Raw genomic sequence first — 20,807 nt, forward strand, 5'->3', positions numbered from 1 at the left:
CCGCCATATATTAAATGGGGGTGACGGTACCTTCAGGACAGCGCCGCTGTGAGGATGCGGTATAGAGATGCCAGGGCAGTGCTCAGCTCGTAGAAACGTTCAGCGCGTGGCAGCCGACAGTTGTTGGGGTTTTTGTTGGTTCAGGGGCAGCACTTTTCAAGTGTGGACGGTGAGCTGCACAGGGGGAGTCTTGGTGAGCTGGGACGGGCAGTAAGGGGCCAGAAACGGGGGTGCGGGGGGGAGGGGAGATGACTGCCTTTCCATCTTCACCTTTTCTCCTACCCATTAACCTCTGTGCATGCTTTGCTTTGTGCCTAAAGGCCATCTGTCTCTCTTCTCCCTCCATACATCTAGGACTCTCGTTGTGAGAGAGCAGGAGCCCCTACCCTTCCATTCACGGGTGTGCTGGAAATAAGACCCTCTAGGTATTTACAGCAGTGGGCTACAGTCGTCCCTTGGTATCCACTGGGTATTGGTTCCAGGACCTCCTGTGGATACCAAAATCCACGGATGCTCAAGTCCCTTATATAAAATGGCGTAGGACAGTCTGTCTCTGTATCCGGGGATGTGTGGTTGCTTGAATCCGCGAATGCGGAACCCGTGGATAGGGAGGGCTGACTGTATCTGCTTAGAAGAGCCACAGAGAGGTCTGCACACCTGGAATACTGGAGCAGGTAAATGGTGGTTGACTTTCACTTATCCTCGCCCAAGTGACCCCATCTTGATTTTCTTTTTTCCGCCAGCTGTCCTCTCCATGCAGAGTCTATTAATCTTCATTTCAACTGTCATAAAAGTTATAACTGACATTTATTAGGCACTTGTTATGTGCCAGGCACTGCAGTCCTGCCTTCTTAATAAGAGAGGTTGAATAACATGTTGACAGTTTGTGTAGAATTATTTCGAAGCTCTAGCCAGTGGTCTGCAAGCAGTATTAAAAAGTAAAATTCTTGTAGATATTTAAAATGTCTCCTCATGGGCTTGATCTCATGTTTTATTTTTTGTTAAATTGAATTTATCTCTGGGTATTAAAGCTTTATCGTGTTGCTTCGTACATTTTGGCACCTCATTTTTGCTTCAGAAACACTATCTAAAATCTAAATAATATTTTTACCTTTTTCCTTCCCATTAGTTCATATGTATATACCTATATTTTTGTGCATATATATATATTTTTTTAAGCTTTTAAGATATTGTAAAACAGAGCTGAACTATGACTTTTTCCTAATAGATATCTGATAACTATGTCTCATAATAAAGTCGTAAAAACTTTCCTTCTTTTAGGTACATTTACACGTTTGTTAGGGTAATAGAGGTAGCCTGTTCATGCTTCACAAAAACGGCAAGTGGGATCATTTGGGCCATTTTGAACCTATCTACTCATTCGATAATCAGTTGAGTGATTTGCACAATCATTTTTAAAGTTATCGAATTGATTTGAATCCTGCAATTGTATTCTCTGGTTCTAGATCATTTCATTGCACCTGATAGCATTGAACCAGCTAAATTAGAAATCCATATAAAGAGGAAAATAAAAGCTTATCCGTGATAGGGCCAAGAGCTATTCAATAATGCCTTAAAAATATCATAGGTAATTGTATAGTCAAAAACAAAGATGCCTTCGGAATTTGCTTCAAGGCGATTTAGTGGCCGTGTCCTCACGTTAGTAACGGTGTCGAGGGCCTCCAGTAACCAGTGCCCCGGCTTACCAAACACAGCACCTCCTCTTTTCCAGGTTTGACGAGTCTCTCTGGCAGACCTTAGACCTCACGGGCAGAAACCTCCACCCAGATGTGGTTGGTCGGCTGCTGTCTCGAGGGGTGGTTGCCTTCCGCTGCCCACGATCGTTTATGGACCAACCGTTTGTTGAACGTTTCAGGTAAGAAAGGAAAATCCCTGGAAAATCTTGGGATGGAAAACAGATCAAAATGTCTTTTTTCCTGTATTCAGCTGTATGCCCTATGACAGGTCATCTGTGCATAATGGAGAGTTAGTTGCATATCTTGCCGTGTAGCCTTTGTGTTGAAACGTGGCACAGGTTTCAGTGCCATCATTCCCATTTTAACTCAGGGTTGCTCTTGGGCTCTTCCCAGGGTCTTAGATGCACTTGGGGTCCTCAGCTGATGGGTGTCCAGAGTCCCATGAGTCAGGAGCCAAGCAGAACCCTCACCAGCAGATGCAAGGCAGCCTAGCTATTTCCCCACTGCCCTTTTTTTTTTTTTTTTTTACGGTACGTGGGCCTCTCACTGTTGTGGCCTCTCCCGTTGTGGAGCACAGGCACCGGACGCGCAGGCTCAGCGGCCATGGCTCACGGGCCCAGCCGCTCCACGGCATGTGGGATCTTCCCGGACCGGGGCACGAACCCGCGTCCCCTGCATCGGCAGGCGGACTCTCAACCACTGCGCCACCAGGGAAGCCCGGCATAACCTTTTTGTCATCCACATCCAGCTCCTTCTCACCGTGCCCATTAATTAATTTTCTACGTGGGACTGTATTGGCACAACATCTGGACTTGGCAAAAAGCTCTTGAATTTTAAAACAAAGGAGGGTGGGAATTAGCTAGTAGCAGCTTATTTTATGACCAAAACTATAGCTAATATTTGAAATGCGTATTTAGGGTCTTGTCTGTGATGGACTGCCCAGGTGGGGAGGAAAAGGGGTCGGGTGTGATCTGGATTTGCTGGTGTGAGCCACCTTGTGGAACCCCTTTCTATTCCTTCTGTGTTCAGCCCTTTTCGTGTACAGCACATGGACCTGTCGAACTCGGTGATCGATGTGTCTACCCTCCACGGCCTTCTGTCTCACTGCTCCAAGTTGCAGAATCTCAGCCTAGAAGGCCTACGGCTTTCGGATCCCATTGTCAAGTGAGTGGCAGCCAAGAGTGTGTCACAAAGACAGTTGTTTTGTTAATTTTGTTTCCTGAGTGTACCTGGGGTGTCCTGTCCATATCCAGATGGACTCAGAAGATATCCAGTGCAGTGTTCCAGCTTCTGCAAAACTTTCCAGGACTCACCTAGGCAACCAACGTTTGCATGCTAACTATATTGCCAGGGCTCGTGCTAGGTTCTAGACATACAGGGATGAATCAAGGCATGGTCCCTCCCTCATTCATGGGAGAAACAAGTAATTACGGTGCTGTGTGTTTGTTAGGTGCGTTGGCGAATATGTGGCAACACACAGAGACCTAATTAAATTTCGAGAAGGCAGCCTTCTCAGAGGAAGTGACTCTTAAGCTGAGTATTGAAAATATGTAGGTAGGAGTTCTTCCCATGGTATGGGGAAGGAAGCAGTCTGGTTGGGTCTAAACTCTGAAGTGGTCGGGAATTGCTGGAGCATGGGGCTCAGGGAGGTGACAGGTAAGGGTGGTCAGGGACCAGCTCATAGTGGAGTGGGCCCCTGCCACGCTGGAAGAAGTCCGGATTCTGTTGTGCGCTGTAAAGAGGGAAGCGTGGTGAAGAGAGGAGAGTGGTTCTGAGGATGGAAGGAACATGTCAGAGTTGAATTTTAGAAAATTAACTCACTGAGCATCTCAGAGGGTCAGTCAGACATAAAAGAAACTAGATTAGTTAAGATACTGTTGTATTCATTCAGGTAAGAAATGATGACGCCTGATGGGAAAAAATAGAATAATGATAATAATAGCAGCTATCATTTATTGAGCACGTACCATGTGCCAGATACTAGATTCTTTAGAGGTATTCTAAAGAATTAGAATTAGAGGTATTAATCCTCACAGCAACCCCATGAAATATGTTCTTATTGTTCCCTTTTTACAGATGTGGAAACTGAGGATCAGAGAGGCTGAATAACTTGTCCAAGGTCACACAGTTAATAGGTGGCAGAACCAAGATTTGAACCTGACAATATAGTATGATTCCAGAACTCTCACTCTTAATCACTATTTCACTAACATGAGGCATTTGGGAATGTAGAGAAGAGGGCAAGATTGAAAGAACCTAGTGACTTTATAAGTAGAAGTTTACCAATTGTGGGTGAAATGGAAAAATATTTATTTCATTGCTGGGTGGCTGTTTTTTTTTTTAAGTACATTGATCCGTGTTTCTTGTGGACTTACTCTCTGTGCCAGGCACTGTTAAGGCCTTTATTACATTATATCATTTAATTTTAACAACCCTACCGAAAACGTACTGATGTTGCCATTTCACAGATGATAAACTAAGGCAAAACGTCCTGCTTGGTGTCATCCAGATAGTAAGATGTGAATTTAAACTCACTTCTGACTCAGAGGCCTGTGTGCTCTTAACTGTCTCACTTGGCCTCATGCTTGTTGATTGAGTAAGAGTGTCTTGTTGGTGTTCTTATGACTTTGTCTTCTTTCTCCAGTAATCTTTCTCAGAACACAAATTTAGTGCGATTAAACCTTTCTGGGTGTTCTGGATTCTCTGAATCTGCCCTGAAGACTTTACTGAGCAGCTGTTGCAGGTAGGAGAGATTTTAGATTTTGATTATAGAACTGTTGTTTCAAATATACAGTTATCTTTTACATCAGAATAGAATCAAGGAAAATTTTTAAGCTATACCTAACTCTCCAAGCTCTTGATTTGGATAATGCAATGCCTTTTGCCCTCCAAACTTTCCATCCAAACTCAGAAGCCAAATCGATTAAGTTTCCAAAGGATACTTGTGTAGTGATCCCTTTTTTTTCTGTGACTATTAAAATACAGAAAATGTAGTAGTGTGTTTATCAACAATATGTACAAACGGTATCTGTTTATACCTGATTGTACGGTCAGGCGTTTTTCCCTATAATATCCGTAGACCTAACTTAACAGTTTGGATTAAATTTGTTATTGCAAAATACACCATGAATTTGGGTGATTCCATTAAAAACATCTTTTATATTATGTAGTAATGTCAGTATATAAATAAGGTTACAGAGTTATAGAAATTAATAAGTGAGGGGGGACATGGTTCACAGAATACCCAGTACTGTGTGTGTGTCTGTGTCTGTGTCCTTTTTAATACCCTTTGGTGTCTGTGCTAAGAGCATTGTACTTATTTCTACTTAATGATCTGTTGAAAGTAGATTGCCTTTGGATAAGAATGTTATCAATGAGATAAAATGGGAGCCCTACATTTTCTCAGCAGTGCCAGGATTGGGATGTATAGTTTAATGGTTGGACTCTTTCTCTGAAGCCCTCATTTGCTCAGTTAGCAGAGTCCCAATAAGGTAAAGTGGATTTTTGTAATGTCGGCATCTCTTTATTAGGAATCCCCGGTACAATCCAACAGTTTTTTAAAGCATCTCAGGCGCTTGTTCATACTGTGTAGTTGTTTGCTAACAACCCGGGTGATTGAGAAAGAAAGCATAGAGACTAGAATTTTTCCATCTAGTCCTTCAATGAGGTTTGAGCAGGAGAGGAGAGCACTTCCCTCCTCTTCCAGAAGGGGGCAGCATTCACTAAGCCCTAGGCTCACATCCCCTGGCAAGTTTCTGGAACACACTGGAACAGGACGGGAGAAAGCAGTTTCAGGTGAGCGAATGTAGCTGCTTAGAGGAGCAGAGGTTCTGTGCAGAAAATGGTAAGGAATCGACGGCTTTGTATATTCTTGGTTTGCAGCATTAGGCGGTGCTACGTCGAGAATTCATTCTGGGTAACGGTTTCATGCTTTCCTTATCACCCCTCTTGTGTGCAGATTGGATGAACTGAACCTCTCCTGGTGCTATGAATTCACTGAAAAGCATGTGCAGGTGGCTGTCGCACACGTGTCAGAGACTGTCACCCAGCTGAATCTCAGCGGGTACCGAAAGAATCTGCAGAGATCGGGTAAGACCTGGCGGGCTGCCGGCCCCTTAACCACAGCAGCCACGACAATAACAGCAGGTTTGATTTCTTGAGCATCTCCTAGGCGTGGTCCTCCATAAGTTGTCTTATTTAATCCAGCGCATGTGTTCCTGTTCCTATTTTTCAGATGAGGTAGCAGCTGGCTGATCAGAAGGGTCAGGAAATGCCAACAGCTAGTGGGTAGCAGGGTTGGAATCCAGAATCTGAAAGTGGAAACCTTTATCCTTTAAAGCAATTTATGTTTAAGCAGAAGAAGTTCTTTTCATTAGCTAAATTGTTAGGTAAAACCCCAACATAAAAATCGATCGGTGCAGCGTTTGATCAGTATTAAGCTGTGGTTCTCAACTGGGGATAATTTTGCCTGCAAGGGGACATTTGGCGAAGTCTGGAGACATTTTTGATTCTCACGGCTGCAGGGGTGTTACTGGCGTCTAGTGGGTAGAAGCCAGGAATGCTGGTGAACAGCACACAGGACAGCAGAATAACACACCAAAAAGAATCTGGTCCTAAATGTCAGTAGCGCCAAGGTTGAAACACCCTATTTATTAAACCCTCTTTCATATTTATAACTAACTCCTCTCAATTCAGTCTAAGAAGACAATGAGGTTTTTTAGATGAATACAGACATTTGAAATCGGGGTAATGTGTGACAAAGTCTTTATAAGCCTCAACGTTCAGTTATGCTTTGTCTTGTTTGTCTGATATTGACAGAATCTTAATTTGCAAAGATAAATTTTTGCAAATCGCAAGGTTTTTTTTTATTAAAGTGTAATTGATATATAATATTATATAAGTTACAGGTGTACAATAGAGTGATTCACAACTTTTAAAGGTTATACTACTTTTATAGTTATTAAAAAGTATTGGCTATATTCCCCTGTTGTACAGTATATCCTTGTAGCTTATTTTATACCTAACAGTTTGTACCTCTTCATCCCCGACCCCTGTACTGCCCCTCACCCCTTCTGCTCCCCACTGGCCACCACTAGTTTGTTCCCTATATCTGTGAGTCTGCCTCTTTTTTGTTATATTCACTAGTTTGTTGTATTTTTTAGATTCCTCATATAAGTGATAGCATACAGTAGTTATCTTTCTCTGTCTGACTTATTTCACTTAGCATTTTAACAGTTCCCTTCGTGATCTCGGGCTGTGGGCTGCACAAAGCCTAGTTAAGCCAGCCACATACCTCAGCCCTACCCTCGTGTCTTGATGGTGGTGTCAGCTCATCTGAGTATAAGTGTTTTTATTTATTATAGTTTTTAATATACTTAAAAAGATTTGAACCAAACATTTGCAGAATGTGTCTAACAGAAAAATGTTCTGTTCTACATTTTTTCCCTTTAAACACAATTTTAAGTCTGGTTATAGTATTATATAGTCATTCTCAAATATACCCAAAACATGTAAAAACACAAAAACAAATCAGTAATCCCGCTAACATTTTGCCAGTCTTTTTTCCTGTTAAAAAGTGTTTTTTTTAATGGGACATGGTGTATGGAATTCTTTGTAACACGTTTTTGTTTCAGGTAACCCTATTTTAGTAGCTACACAAATGTCATTTTCAGTGGCTTGTGATATTCCATCAAATATATTTGTGTTGATTCATTCATAACTTATTCAGTTGATCTTGTTGTAATGAATGTTTAGAATCTTTGCAGTTTTTCCCTTTTTTTTTTTTTTTTCATTTTTTACGGTACGCGGGCCCCTCTCACTGTTGTGGCCTCTCCCGTTGCGGAGCACAGGCTCCAGACACGCAGGCTCAGCGGCCATGGCTCACGGGCCCAGCCGCTCCGCGGCATGTGGGATCTTCCCGGACCGGGGCACGAACCCGTGTCCCCTGGATCGGCAGGCGGACTCTCAACCACTGCGCCACCAGGGAAGCCCAGTTTTTCCCTTTTATAAACAACTTTGGTACGGACAGAAGTGAACCTTTGAGCGCATTTCTAAGTGGAATTGCCAGCTCAGGGATTAGGTTCCGTTCTCAAGTTTTGGATAGTTCTTGCCAAGTTGCCTTCCAAGGATTTTAAACTCCCACCAGTGAGCATCCTCTTCACAGTGAATCCCACCCCTGGTTCTTCCCTCTTCATCCCCAAGAGAAGACAGTGCCCTATGTACATTTCTGCCGATATCTGAATTTCCCACTTCTTTATTGAGAGTTTTTCTGTAATGAACCAAGGTTCTGGGTGCAAGGTCGAGAACCTCTGCTGTAGGCAGACTGCTGTAAATTGTGTCCAAGTTTGGCTTAAAACCCTTTTCTTTGTTCCTCCGAAAAAGAACAAACGCCTTTTTACTGAGTTTTGGCAGGAATCATAGGTAGTAAAATCCTGCTTGATAGACACATTCAGGGCAAGGACAAAGACGCAGAGTAGAAGTTGAGGTGTTAGTTTCCTTAATTATACAATGGGAGTCAAAGATTTTTAAATGGATGTCTTTAGCAGTGGCACACACTATTTCATTGTTTAGATGGTCATACAGATTTTGTATTTTAGCTCCAAGACCGGTGCCAGACCTCCTGGGGTCAAGTACCCACTCTGCCATTTACTGGGGAGCCTTGAGCAAGTCGCTTAACCTTTCTGTTCCTCCATTTCCTCATCAATAAAATGGAGATAACAGAACCCACCTCTTAGAGTAAGGAATAAATGGGTTAATACGTGTACAGGATGTTGAATTGTTCTTGGCACATAATGAGAGATCAGTAACGGTTGCCTGTTGATGTTTTCATTCTCTACCCAGATGAGCACTGAATGAGGTTTGGAGGACCTATTTGGTCTTGGATTTACTTGGACTTCTCTAGCTAAAATTGTCTCTTTTAAAATGACAGGTTAGATTAGGTGGTTTCTAAGATCCCCTCTAACTCAAGCGAAATGAAGGAGACAGTGAAGAGGAGTCTTGGCAGGGACTGCTGTTTACTAACTCTTCCCACCCAGGGAAGACCACGGCTTCAACAAGGGCTGGAGACAGAGACTGACCAGTTTTATCCCCCAAGGTTTCGTTCTTTCCCAGGTGGTGGCAAAATAAGATTGTATCTGGTTGTGGATTTTGTGGGTGGCTGGCTGGCTGGCTGGCGAGATGATGGGTCCCTTCAAATTGTGCTGTGCACTTCTTCATTTTTTAGTGACTAATGAGACAAATTTATTCCAATTTATTGAGCCCCTATAATGCATAAAGCCCTGTTGAGACTTGGGAGGCGTGGCCTTGAACAGAACAGAGACAGTCATCCTTGTGAAGCTTCCATTCTGGTGGGGAAGCCAGACAACCAACAAGGAATTAAATGTGATCAAAGGAGGTGAAAATGCAAGGAGGAACAACTGAAAGCAGAGTGCTCAGGTGGAGTGTGGCGGGTGGGGGCTCTTTTCAGGTGGAATGGTCAAAGAGAAGGCCTCCCTGAGGAAGTGACACTGGAGCACAGACCTGAAGGAGTGAAGGAGTGAGCCGTGTAGATATGTAAGGAAAGAACATTCTAGCACTAAGGACCGGCAAGTGCCTTTGGAGGAAAGTCACACATGCTCCTTTGTAATCAGAAAATGAATCAATAAATGTTATTTATTTTTTGTAAATAGACAAACTTTATTAATGTGTCAGGTTTTTTCCTCTCGGTATGGGAGCCAGTGAAGGGGGAGGGATGCAAGGAGGACAGTGGTAGGAGCTGAGATAGCTGGGGGGTGCTCTCTAAGCCAAGGCAAAAGCGCTGTTTCCATTTCTTTTCCTGAGCAAGATGGGAAGCCATTGGAGTGTTTTGAGCAGGAGTGAAATGATCTGACTCACCTTTGAAGTCTCCTTCTGGTGCTGTGCTGGGAAAAGGCTGCTGGAGACTAGGGTGGTAACATTTGAGGAAGTAAGAAGTGATCCGATTTCGGACACAGTTTGAAAGCTGACCCAACGGGATGTGGTAACAGATTGGATGTGGGATATGAGGAAGCAGTCAAGTACGACTCCCAGGGTTTTGGCTACAGCAACTGGATTGGTGAAGTTCCCACTTACTAAGATGGGGAAGACTTTAGGGAAGGAGCGGATTGAGAGGAGAAATCAAGCGTTTGGTTTTAGGCATAAATTTGAGATGCTTATCACATAGCCCAGTGGGCGTGTTGAAAATGCAAGTCTAGGATTCAGGGGAGGGGAGGGGACTGAAGATGTAGCTGTGAGAAGGGGGAAAAAAAAAAACCCTCAAACATTAATAAAATTTGTCTGTTTTTCAAAGTAAATAACACTGATTCATTTTCTGATTACGCAGTACGGCATGTGACTTTCTTCCAAATTCTGAAAAGTTATCTCTGATCCTACCATCATTGGTGACTGTAGTTAACATTTGGATTATTTTCTTCTAGGCTTCCAACCCCCAACCCCCTTTCTTTCTGTGTGTGTTTGTGTGTAAATATGAGTTTGTGTGTTTTAACTAAATTGAGATTATAATGCACTTTATATTATTTGTTTTGTTTTCACTATACAACATATCCTGAGTATTTTTTCATGTCACAAAATGTTATTAAAAAGCTTTTTAATAGCTGCTATTAGCATTGTGTTCCATAGATTGGATGAAGGTTAACCTATTAAAGTAATCAGGGGAGGGGCTTTTGTAACTGTCACTACAATGAATATCTTAATGCATATCTCTAATTATTTTTCTAAAAGTGGAATTACTGAGCTGAAGAGCTAAATGTGTAATACCCTGAACACTTTTTTTTAAAAAGATCAGCTCACTCAAAAAAAAAAAAATCAGGTCTTCTGAAAGGCTGCATAAAATTAAATGCCCACTTTTAGTATATGGGGAGACCTGCTTTATGATAGTTCATCAATTCTGGGCATTATAATAGGATTTGTTTTTCATTTGATGGCAGAAAAGCAATAATGTTATTTTGCATTTCTTGCTCCATTTTTATTATGTCTATATTTTGGAAAGTATCTGTTTATATTCTTTGCCCATTTTTTTTTAATACTCTTTATATAATAAGACCATTAACTCTGTTGGAAACATTTATTCTCAGTTTTCTGATACCTCTTTAATTCTGCTTGTGTTCTGTTTTGCTTTAACATGGTAGAGTTTTTAAAAATGTGTGTAGCAGGGGACTTCCCTCGTGGTCCAGTGGTTAAGACTCTGTGCTTCCAAGGCAGGGGGCCAGGTTCGATCCCTGGTCAGGGAACCAAGATCCCACATGCTGCAACTAAGCCCGTGCACTGCAACTACTGAGCCTGCGTGCTGTAGAGCCTGCATGCCGCAACTAGAGGAGCCCACGTGCCTCAATGAAGACCCAGCACAACCAAAATAAATAAATAAAAATAAAAAAAATTTATGTAGTAAATTATCAGTGTTCCCTTTATGTTTTAATTTATGTTTAGAAACTCCTTACCTATCCCAAGATGCAACGAATAATTATTCATTTTTGCATTTGGAAGTTTTTAACATGTGGAATTTATTTGGATATTTTATTTGAGCTGGAGAAGTAAATTTTTTCCAGTTGTGGTAGCCATATTCTTTTTTAATAATCCATGATCTCCCCCACTGATTTTGAGTGGTACCTTTATGATATGTTGCTTGTTTATATATTGTGCTATTTGGTTTTGCTTTTTGCTATTGTGAATAGTACTTGTTTTTCCCTATTTCCAGCCAGCTATTGCTGGCACATAGATAAGCTAAGGAGTTTGTTTTCCAGTCATTTTACAGTTAGTTCTCTTACTGTGTATTTCCAGTAGTTTTTTCAGATGATTCTCTTGGATTTTCCAGGTAGAAAGTCTTATGTGCCAAGATGATAATTTTGGTTTTTGTCTCTAATAGTGAGTGACTCTAATTGCACCATTCTGAATTTCCAGCACAATGTGAAATGAAGTATTGACAGCAGGGATCCTTGTCTGATTCCTCATTTGATAATGACCATCATTTTTTTTCTAGATGTCTCTACCTTAGTTGGAAGATGTCCCAGTCTTGTCCACCTAGACTTAAGGTATGTTTTTATTTAAGACAAAAAAATTTTTTAAAAAATGAAAATTCATGACTGCTCACTGAATGAAGAAAGGATCTTAATATGTTGAATTGAAGGAACTAAGCGATAAGTCTATTCCTGTCTTCTCCATCTGGGATTGATGGCTAGATTTTGAATTTTTCCTTCTGTTACAGCGATAGTGTCATGCTGAAAAGTGACTGCTTTCCGGAATTTTTCCAGCTCAACTACCTCCAACACCTATCACTCAGTCGGTGCTATGACATAATACCTGAAACTTTACTGTAAGTACTTCTGTTTTCTAAAGCAAGCAGAGGGCAGGGACCAAAAGAGATGTCCCTTGGTGGTAAAATCCATTATTAACAGCAGATGTTTAAAACTTACTTAAACATCAAATTAGTGTACCACACACTGGTTAGGAAAGACTAGCAAAATAGAAAAACCAAGGCAAAATTTTTTGCTTAAAATGTCTAGTAAAGTTGAGTGGATTGAGGTAGTTTACTAAACGTTTATTTAGCTGTGAGCGAGTTTAAATATTAGAATACTGTACTAGTACTTGTGGAGAACTTACAAAAGTGGGAGAAGATAGCCTTTACTCCCAGGAAGCTCAGATTATATGACGGGGTAGGCAGACCCAGTGTGTGCGTGTGTGTGCGTGCGTGCCTGTGTGTGTTTCCGAAACTTTTCAAGTCTACTAGAGTTGACTCCAAAAGCCTTCATCTGAGCTTAGAGGAAAAATTCTGTAATCTTCTAGTGGCATCTGTCCTGGTTGGTCAAGGAATGGAAAAAATAAACAATTTAAGTAGTAAGTATTGTAAGAGTGATGCTGTCTTTGAAAAGGGGAGAGATTAAGATCCAGAAGAGTAAAGTAACTTACCCAAAGCTGAGTAGTGAGTTACTGGCTGAGCTGGGTCTGCATTCCAGGTCTCCTGGACACGTGCAAAGTAGTCTGTATCTAAGCTGGTAGCTGTTACAGGGATTAATTTTGTACCTTTTTTTAAGTTTGCTCAGCAACTTCCACAAAATCAAGGTAGTGCAAACAAAAACAGAATCGGGTCCATCTTCCTTTTAAGAAGCACTATACCCAAGTCATCCTGGAAATAACATCATCTCTATAGTTCTAAGAAGTTTTCCTATATTTCAAAGGGCTGGAAAATTCTTCCCTGGTTCAAATATAAATGTATAGCAGTTTTATTAAAAACCTCAAGGAGTCAGTATCTTTGGATTTGGCCTGGTGCCCTTCTTTCTCATTCCAACCAGTATGCCCTGAATTAGGCTGCTGACCTCATTTAAACTCACTATCCATATGAAGGTAATCAAGCTTCTGGTTCCTACCAAAGAAAGGTAGTGAATTTGAACACAGAATTTATGTAGTCCTCAAATTACTGGTTTGGATCTTGTAAGTTAGTTTCAAGAATTAATGAATATAGCAGCACTGTTTACAGTAGCCAAGACATGGAAGCAACTTAAATGTCCATCAACAGATGAATGAATAAAGAAGATGTGAGATATATATATATATATATATATACATATACATACACACACATATACATACAATGGAATATTAATCAGCCATAAAAATGAATGAAATAATGCCATTTGCAGCAACATGGATAGACCTAAAGATTATCATACTAAGTAAAGTAAATGAGACAGAAAAAGGAAAATATCATGTGATATCACTTATATGTGGAATCTAAAAAAATGATACAAGTGAACTTATCTACAGAGCAGAAATAGACTCACAGACATTGAAAACAAATTTATGGTTATCAGAGGGGAAAGGACAGCAGGGGGGAGAGATAAATTAGGAGTTTGGGATTAACAGATACACACCACTATATATAAAATAGATAAACAACAAGGACCTATATTCAGTATCTTGTAATATAGCACAGGGAACTATATTCAGTATCTTGTAATAACCTATAATGGAAAAGAGTCTGAAAAAGAATATATGTATACATATATATAACTAAGTCACTTTGCTCTACACCAATACAACATTGTAAATCAACTATACTTCAATTTTTAAAAAATAATTTTTTTAAAAAAAGGAATTAATGAATAAATCAGATACTTCAGCTACATAGAGTTAACTAGTAGAATTAGGGAATCTGGTAATTACATTTTTTAATAAATCACTGTAATTAATCTTGGGGCTCAGGGTCTGAGTGGGTATCTCATTTGGGAAAGCACTGCCTAAAAGGAATGCTAGTATTTAGTTTCAGGGCTCTCAGATGTTGGGGTCTCAATTCATATGCATGGAACTCTTACTAATATCTCCTGCCGGGCTTCCCCGGTGGCACAGTGGTTGAGAGTTCGCCTGCCGATGCAGGGGACACGGGTTCGTGCCCCGGTCCGGGAAGATCCCACATGCCTCGGAGCGGCTGGGCCCGTGAGCCATGGCCGCTGAGCCTGCGCGTCCGGAGCCTGTGCTCCACAACGGGAGAGGCCACAACAGTGAGAGGCCCGTGTACCGCAAAAAAAAAAAAAAAATGTCCTGCCACTTGAATTTTCTAGCATCCAGAGCTCCTAGGAGCCTGCAGTGTCCACCCAAAAAGGTTTCTCTGTCAGCCATTCTTTCCCGTCCTTGCCATCTAGGCTTCAGCTTCATTGTCTGTGCAGCACCCTGGAGTGCAGTGATCATTCTTTTTTGGTTGCTTTTCTCAAGAGAATCTATCCACATGTCTTACTTTTGTTCTTTCTCTCCAGAGAGAAAGAAGCTAAGCAGAGAATACCCAAATGCTTTCTCTTGAGCAGAGGCTAAGGGGAGGCTGTGAGCCTTCACATATTTTTAGCCAGTGGGATGATAATGCTTGCATAGTAATATCGGCAGCAGTGTGAATTGATGGTTCAGAGCATGGGCCTGAAGTCACAGACCTAGGTGTGAACCCTCACAGCATTGTTGTAACTGATTTGTCTAAATATTGTCTCGAAATAAGGGAAACAGGGGCATCAGGTGTTTAGTGATAAGCCAGACCACCAGAATAGAGTGAGAACAGACAGAAGAAAGATGCTGTCCTTGAACTTTAAGGTAAAAGAGTATGTTTCTTAAGACATTACGTGGATAGTATACTGGTTTACCTTGTGAATCCATTAAGATGAGTTTGCTAGTACCCTATCCTTAAAAGTTTCTCCAGATAAAATGTCTTGCCCTCCAATTTCAGTCATTCTGGCGGCTGATGTCTGTGAAATGCATAGTTAGAATTCTAGGATCCTCAACAATAATTTCCAGAAAGTCATTTGTGCTAAAGAATTTTCATTTCTTATCTCAGAAGTGGGAAAATAAAATTTGAGTGTGTTTCTTCTGTAATGATAATGCTTTAAAATACTTGGGAAACTGTAGGGTTTTTGTCTGCAGGATATACCCTCATTGTATTTATTCCCTTACTCCTTAATTGGTCTGTTTTCCTTATATCCAAAAGTCCTAATTATTCTGTATTTCTCATTCAAGTAAGAAATCCAAGCTGTAGATAGTAAAGTGATTTGAGCTTAGGAGAGACTAAATAATAACTCCTGTAGGAGAATTTGTAGTTGAGGAATTTAAGATTTTATAAGGAAAATGGGATTATGTAGATGAGGTAAGCAGTGAACCTGTGAAAGGGTTTATAAATACCTTTTGTTTACTAACTAGAGACACTTTAAGACATCAGTGTCATTTTATACATCTTAAGTCAGAAGTTATGGCTCTTAAACTATTCATACCTATTTACTCTCCCTTCGTTGGCTTTTCAGTCTCTTACCTTGTAGTTTCAAAGAGATACTTGCATATGTGTTCTGCTGTGTTGTAGGTGATACACATACAAGAGGATTGTTGTTGTTTTTTGGTTTTTTGTTCTCCTTAAAATTTTAGAGACTTTCTGGTTTTTCAACTTGGGAATGATCATTCGTCCACCATCCCATCTTACACCGCTCACTTCTTACTCACATGTAAACACCTGAGTGTCAAAGTGTCTGGTGTAATTTCCTTCCTCACCAAGCTCTTTTGAAGTGCTGTTGCAAGAACATTTCCTCTTCTATCATCTGCCATCCCTCCTCACTCCCACCTATAGTTTCTTCTTTTAAATACTATCCACTGCAGAATGTCTTACAATTTGGCTGATCTGGAGATCGCAGAAACCAAATTCTCATGGCTATGACAAAGTTCTCGTACTCAGATTTCACATAAGAGGGATTTAAGTTTGGGACAGGATTGCTATCATCTTCAGTGATAATAAGTATAAACACCTATGTATACTGACCTTTCTTTACACTCCTGATTCTTTTTTTTCTTTTTTTTTTAAATAAGCTTATTTATTTTATTTTTGGCTGTGTTGGGTCTTCATTGCTGCGCGTGGGTTTTCTCTAGTTGGAGCAAGCGGGCGCTACTCTTCGTTGCAGTGCATGGGCTTCTCATTGCGGTGGCTTCTCTTGTTGCAGAGCACGGGCTCTAGGTGCACAGGCTTCAGTAGTTGTGGCTTGCGGGCTCAGTAGTTGTGGTGCACGGGCTTAGTTGCTCCGCGGCATGTGGGATCTTCCCGGACCAGGGCTTGAACCCGCATCCCCTGCCTTGGCAGGCGGATTCCTAACCACTGTGCCGCCAGGGAAGCCCCGTGCATTCCTGTTTCTGTTCCAGAGATTAGCTTACTTTACGAACAACAACAGTTTGTTCTTGCTGACTTTCTTTTCGGTCTGTTGTGACCTCTGGATCTTACCGCCCCCTTAGGAACACCGAGCATATTTATTTTACTTGGATAGTACTTTTATTTTCTAAATTACCCTTCCTCTTGTTTTCAGCTAATGTATGTAAACACCTATGGGGTTTAAAACACTTTCTTGAATGTAGAATAAATAAGCTTAGAGCGGGAAGAGTGGGAGAGCAGGTTTAGCAATGAAGGGCCCAAGGCCAACAGAGTGGTTTGAGTTCTGTAAACATGAGGGAGGTATCAAAGATTTTTGAGCATGGGAAGGACATAGTCTGAGCTAGGCTTTACGAAGATGCCTTGGTCATTGCTGTATACACTAAGCTGACAGGAAGAAAGATTGGAGGCAAGGTGACAATTACTATCAGCAAGGTTTATTTTTTAAAGTAATTGTTGGCGATATGAAAATATAAAGGATGCTTCTAATTCTAGGTGATGGATATGCTCATCGATCTGCAGTGGGATTTTGTTGAAACTCCAAACTAAATATTCCCTTTCCTGAGACTTTGTACTGTGTGTCCCAACCTGGAGCACATACAGATCAGAGAGATGAATTTCTAAACACACAGACCTGGGTTAAAAAAAAAAAAAAAGAATCATTACCAAAGAGTATTTACTTTGGGAAAACAGGCTCCCTTTTTTGTGGAACAGAATTTCACTCTTGACCGAGTTGTGTTTCACTTAATGTGAAATACCTAGGAAGAGGACTGTGATACATGTGACAGAAAAAAAAAGTGGTACTATGTAGAGAAGTAGGATGTCTATTGTCTCTATCTGCACCCAACACATAACCTTAAAATATCGTCATGAAGTCACTGTTAGGTTTCATCACATGTAATGGACTTGTTGAGTATTAACCATTATTTATAAGTTATTGGTTCTGCTCACATCTCCCTTAGAGAGGGCGAGCCTAGTTCAAGTAAAGGTCAAGTCCATATCCTTAAGTTGCATGTAGCCTTTGGTGACTCCGTCTGATGCCACAGTAAAACATTTACTTTTACCGCCACTAGCTTGCTGGCTTCTCCTCACAACACAGTGACACTTTTCAGTCTCAACCAAGAATGGAGAAAGGAAGAAAATATGGTTGGACTTTAAATAAGCCTTGGAGTTTTCCAGTTATTAGAAATTCAACAAAATGCACTTGTGTGTTTCCTTACGCTGTGTTGCCCAAGCTATGGACTGTGCTTTGTGGTTTGATTCACCTTTACAATTTTCTCAAATCACTGATCGCAAATTATGTCTTCAGTTTGCATTTTATAAAATATAATACAAATTGTAAAAAGTGGGTCATGTTACTCTAGGGGAACAGTTACCATAGATACTGCTGCTCTGAAAGTCTCTCTCTTCCTTTCCAGTGAACTCGGAGAAATTCCCACACTAAAAACACTACAAGTCTTTGGAATCGTGCCAGACAGTACCCTTCAACTATTAAAGGAAGCCCTTCCTCATCTACAAATTAATTGTTCCCCTTTCACCACCATCGCCAGGCCAACCACTGGCAACAAAAAGAACCAGGAGATATGGGGCATCAGATGCCGACTGACACTGCAGAAGCCCAGTTGTCTATGAAGTATCTATTGCAGGATGGTGTCTCCTCTTTTCTTTGAACAGGGAAAGTAGGCAGGAAGCCCACTTGTGGAGAGCTCAGCTATTTTTATTCTTGGTTTTCTCTTGCCTTCATTCTACAAGTATATTAGAGAACCGTTGGAGAGAGAAAACTATGAAGTGTTGCTTTTGAAAAATGACTATGAAAGCTTTTATCACTGCTATATCCTTAAGAGCCTAAGCTGTATGCCTTTTGAAATTTTAGGAGGGTGAGTCTATAATGTCAAGATACCTTAAAGAGCAAAATTTGAGCCACCTCTTCCAAGTGCCCTTTTTATTAAATCTACTTAGAATCAAGCTTATAAATCACCACCAGCAAATCATTTTTATAGCCTATATGGCAACTGAACTTTCTTCTATTTAATTTCTCAGTACTGCTTTATAAGATGTAGGTTGCAAAAAATAATAAGCTATTTGTATTGTAGGCTGAACAGAATGAGAATCATAGATTTGCGGCAGTCTGCTGAGGATAGAAAGAAAAATACACATTTCAACTTTGCCTTTAGATTTGCAATTAGGTATATGGAAACAAATAGCCCCAGGGCATTCACCTTAAAACCTAAATAAAAAAACAACCGGCCAACCAGAGGTATAGAATTGGTTAGAATTTACAGGCTCAAGAGGCAATTTTCTATGACAGGTTAACCTGGGGGATCCTCTAATGCACATTAATGAAGTCTCCTTTATGTACTGTGTTCCCAGCATTCTAAATTAGCTGAGGAAATTTAATTGTGGACTTCTGACTTTATGATCAAATTATGTTAACATAGGTTCTTTAGCTTTTAAAGTGACTTGCTTTGTTTTAGAAAGGTGGTAGGAACCAGTCAGTCTCTAATTCTTAAAATGGTTGGAATGCTGAACTGAGGTTACCTGTTGTTTTCCTTTATCACTGAGGTTCTTGAAGTTATTTTTATATTACTCTGGAATCAAGTATTTTAAATTATCCTTTTCTGTTTAAAATGGCCTCCCGCAATGATTGAAACAACTCATTTTATAAGGTTACTGGACCTAGAGTTCCCTAAGAAGAACCGCATGTTCGTTTCAATCAGAAATACACAGCAGAACCACGTGTATGTTCCACGCAGTTTCAGAGCAGTTAGCACAGCTGGCACCTGCATAAAAGTTAAGGCTCAGGTGTTGAACCTTTTGATGGCATCAATGATTTTTTTTTAATGATACATGGAAGCAAAAGGATTAAATTCTACTTTACTTTAAAAAACACAAAACACTAATTTCTTATTTAAATTGATGACCTCCCCATATGTTCAAAATGGAACAAAAAGCCCAAACTCATCATTTCTATTAACATTGCTTTTTCTAAATCAGATTTTTCAAATGTTAGAAACAATGGTATGAAGTGCCCTTATCTGCTCAGACCTAAGGAAGAACATTTTAAAGTAGTGTTACACAGGAAATGATTAGGTTTCAATTCCATAGTAGTTAAAAAGTGCTAAATACTACTTGAAATTATTGTTTACAGATTAGTGACAAGGGCTGGAGGTAGGATCCGGTTGGCCTCTGACTTCCGGATGCCCTCAAACATACAGTACTTCCAAACTCAAGTCCAGCCGTAAGCTACTTTGCTAACATGTCAGAGTAATCTGTATTTTTTTATGGGATTTCTACTTTTATAGACTTGTTTTAAAATAAAACACATTTTTATAAAAATGAATACTTCAGCTAAGTTGTATTCCTTTTTTCTCTCTCTTTCTTAAGTACTCTGGTTAACATGAACATTTGGTATGGTGTGGGATTTGTCTCAGCCCTCTGAATAAGGCACTTTAAAACAAGCCCTAGGGCTTCCCTGGTGGTGCAGTGGTTAAGAATCTGCCTGCCAATGCAGGGTACACAGGTTCAAGCCCTGGTCTGGGAAGATCCCACATGCCACGGAGCAACTAAGCCCGTGCGCCACAACTACTGAGCCTGCGCTCTAGAGCCCGCGAGCCACAACTACCGAGCCCGCACACCTAGAGCTCATGCTCCGCAACAAAAGAAGGCACCGAGATGAGAAGGCTGCACTCTGCAACGAAGAGCAGCCCCCGCTCACCGCAACCAGAGAAAGCCCGCGCACAGCAAAGACACAACACAGCCAAAAAACTAAAAACAAACAAAAAAAGTTCCATTTTTTTTAAAAAATGAAAAAACAAGCCCTAATATGGTCCCTTTTTGCCCCACCTACTTCATGTGTTGCCAAATTAAAATGTTTATAATTCTTTGACAAGGGGCTGAATATACAGGCTTGTTATGGTTAAAGTGCCTCTCAAAGTATTAACATGTTTATAAAACATTTGAGATTTAAGTGATAATTATGACAAGTACTATAAATAAAAGTCAGCTAGCAGCACTTTTTAAATACAGACTTGATCAGCTTATACTGTGTATTTTACTCTCATTAGGAAACTATTTGAATAGTTCACCCTATACCCAGAGATCTAGGAATTAATTCCTTTTGAACTCGTCCATTCAAATGGTAGAACGGTGATTCTTCCTAATTATTACCCAGTTTTGCTTCTTTTTTGATATTATCAGTACTATGTTTCCTTTTTTGTTTTTAATTATAAAAAATGTCAAATGCAAAAGGTAGAGAAGATGATGAACCTCATTATCCACTTCCAAAAGTCATTAACTCATGGCCAATCTCATTTCATCCATCATCTCATCCATCTATTTCCCCCACCCCATACGTACCACACACAGGCTCACAGATTATTTTGATGCAAAACCCGGAACTCTGACTTCATAAATAGTTCAGTATCTACCTCTAAAAGATATCCTCC

The 20,807-nt window shown here is 40.5% G+C and overlaps 1 protein-coding gene across 3 annotated transcripts in view; it reads left to right on the plus strand.

Moving 5' to 3' along the window:
• The window catches only part of SKP2 (S-phase kinase associated protein 2), a 32,491-nt gene extending 12,789 nt beyond the window's left edge, over positions 1–19,702 (plus strand). For 2 of the 3 annotated variants that reach the window (XM_081231970.1, XM_081231972.1), the window contains exons 4-10: positions 1,733–1,876; positions 2,727–2,861; positions 4,342–4,440; positions 5,656–5,786; positions 11,689–11,740; positions 11,914–12,021; positions 17,781–19,702. In XM_081231970.1, coding sequence (XP_081088096.1) covers positions 1,733–1,876; positions 2,727–2,861; positions 4,342–4,440; positions 5,656–5,786; positions 11,689–11,740; positions 11,914–12,021; positions 17,781–17,994 — 883 coding nt within the window. In that variant the 3' untranslated portion in view covers positions 17,995–19,702. The remainder of the gene's footprint in view (positions 1–1,732; positions 1,877–2,726; positions 2,862–4,341; positions 4,441–5,655; positions 5,787–11,688; positions 11,741–11,913; positions 12,022–17,780) is intronic. The other variant, XM_081231971.1, reaches the window with a different exon arrangement.
• Positions 19,703–20,807: the final 1,105 nt, after the last annotated feature.

The sequence above is a fragment of the Mesoplodon bidens genome, assembly GCF_964165515.1.
Source record: "Mesoplodon bidens genome assembly, chromosome: 4".
Taxonomy (NCBI): domain Eukaryota; kingdom Metazoa; phylum Chordata; class Mammalia; order Artiodactyla; family Ziphiidae; genus Mesoplodon; species Mesoplodon bidens.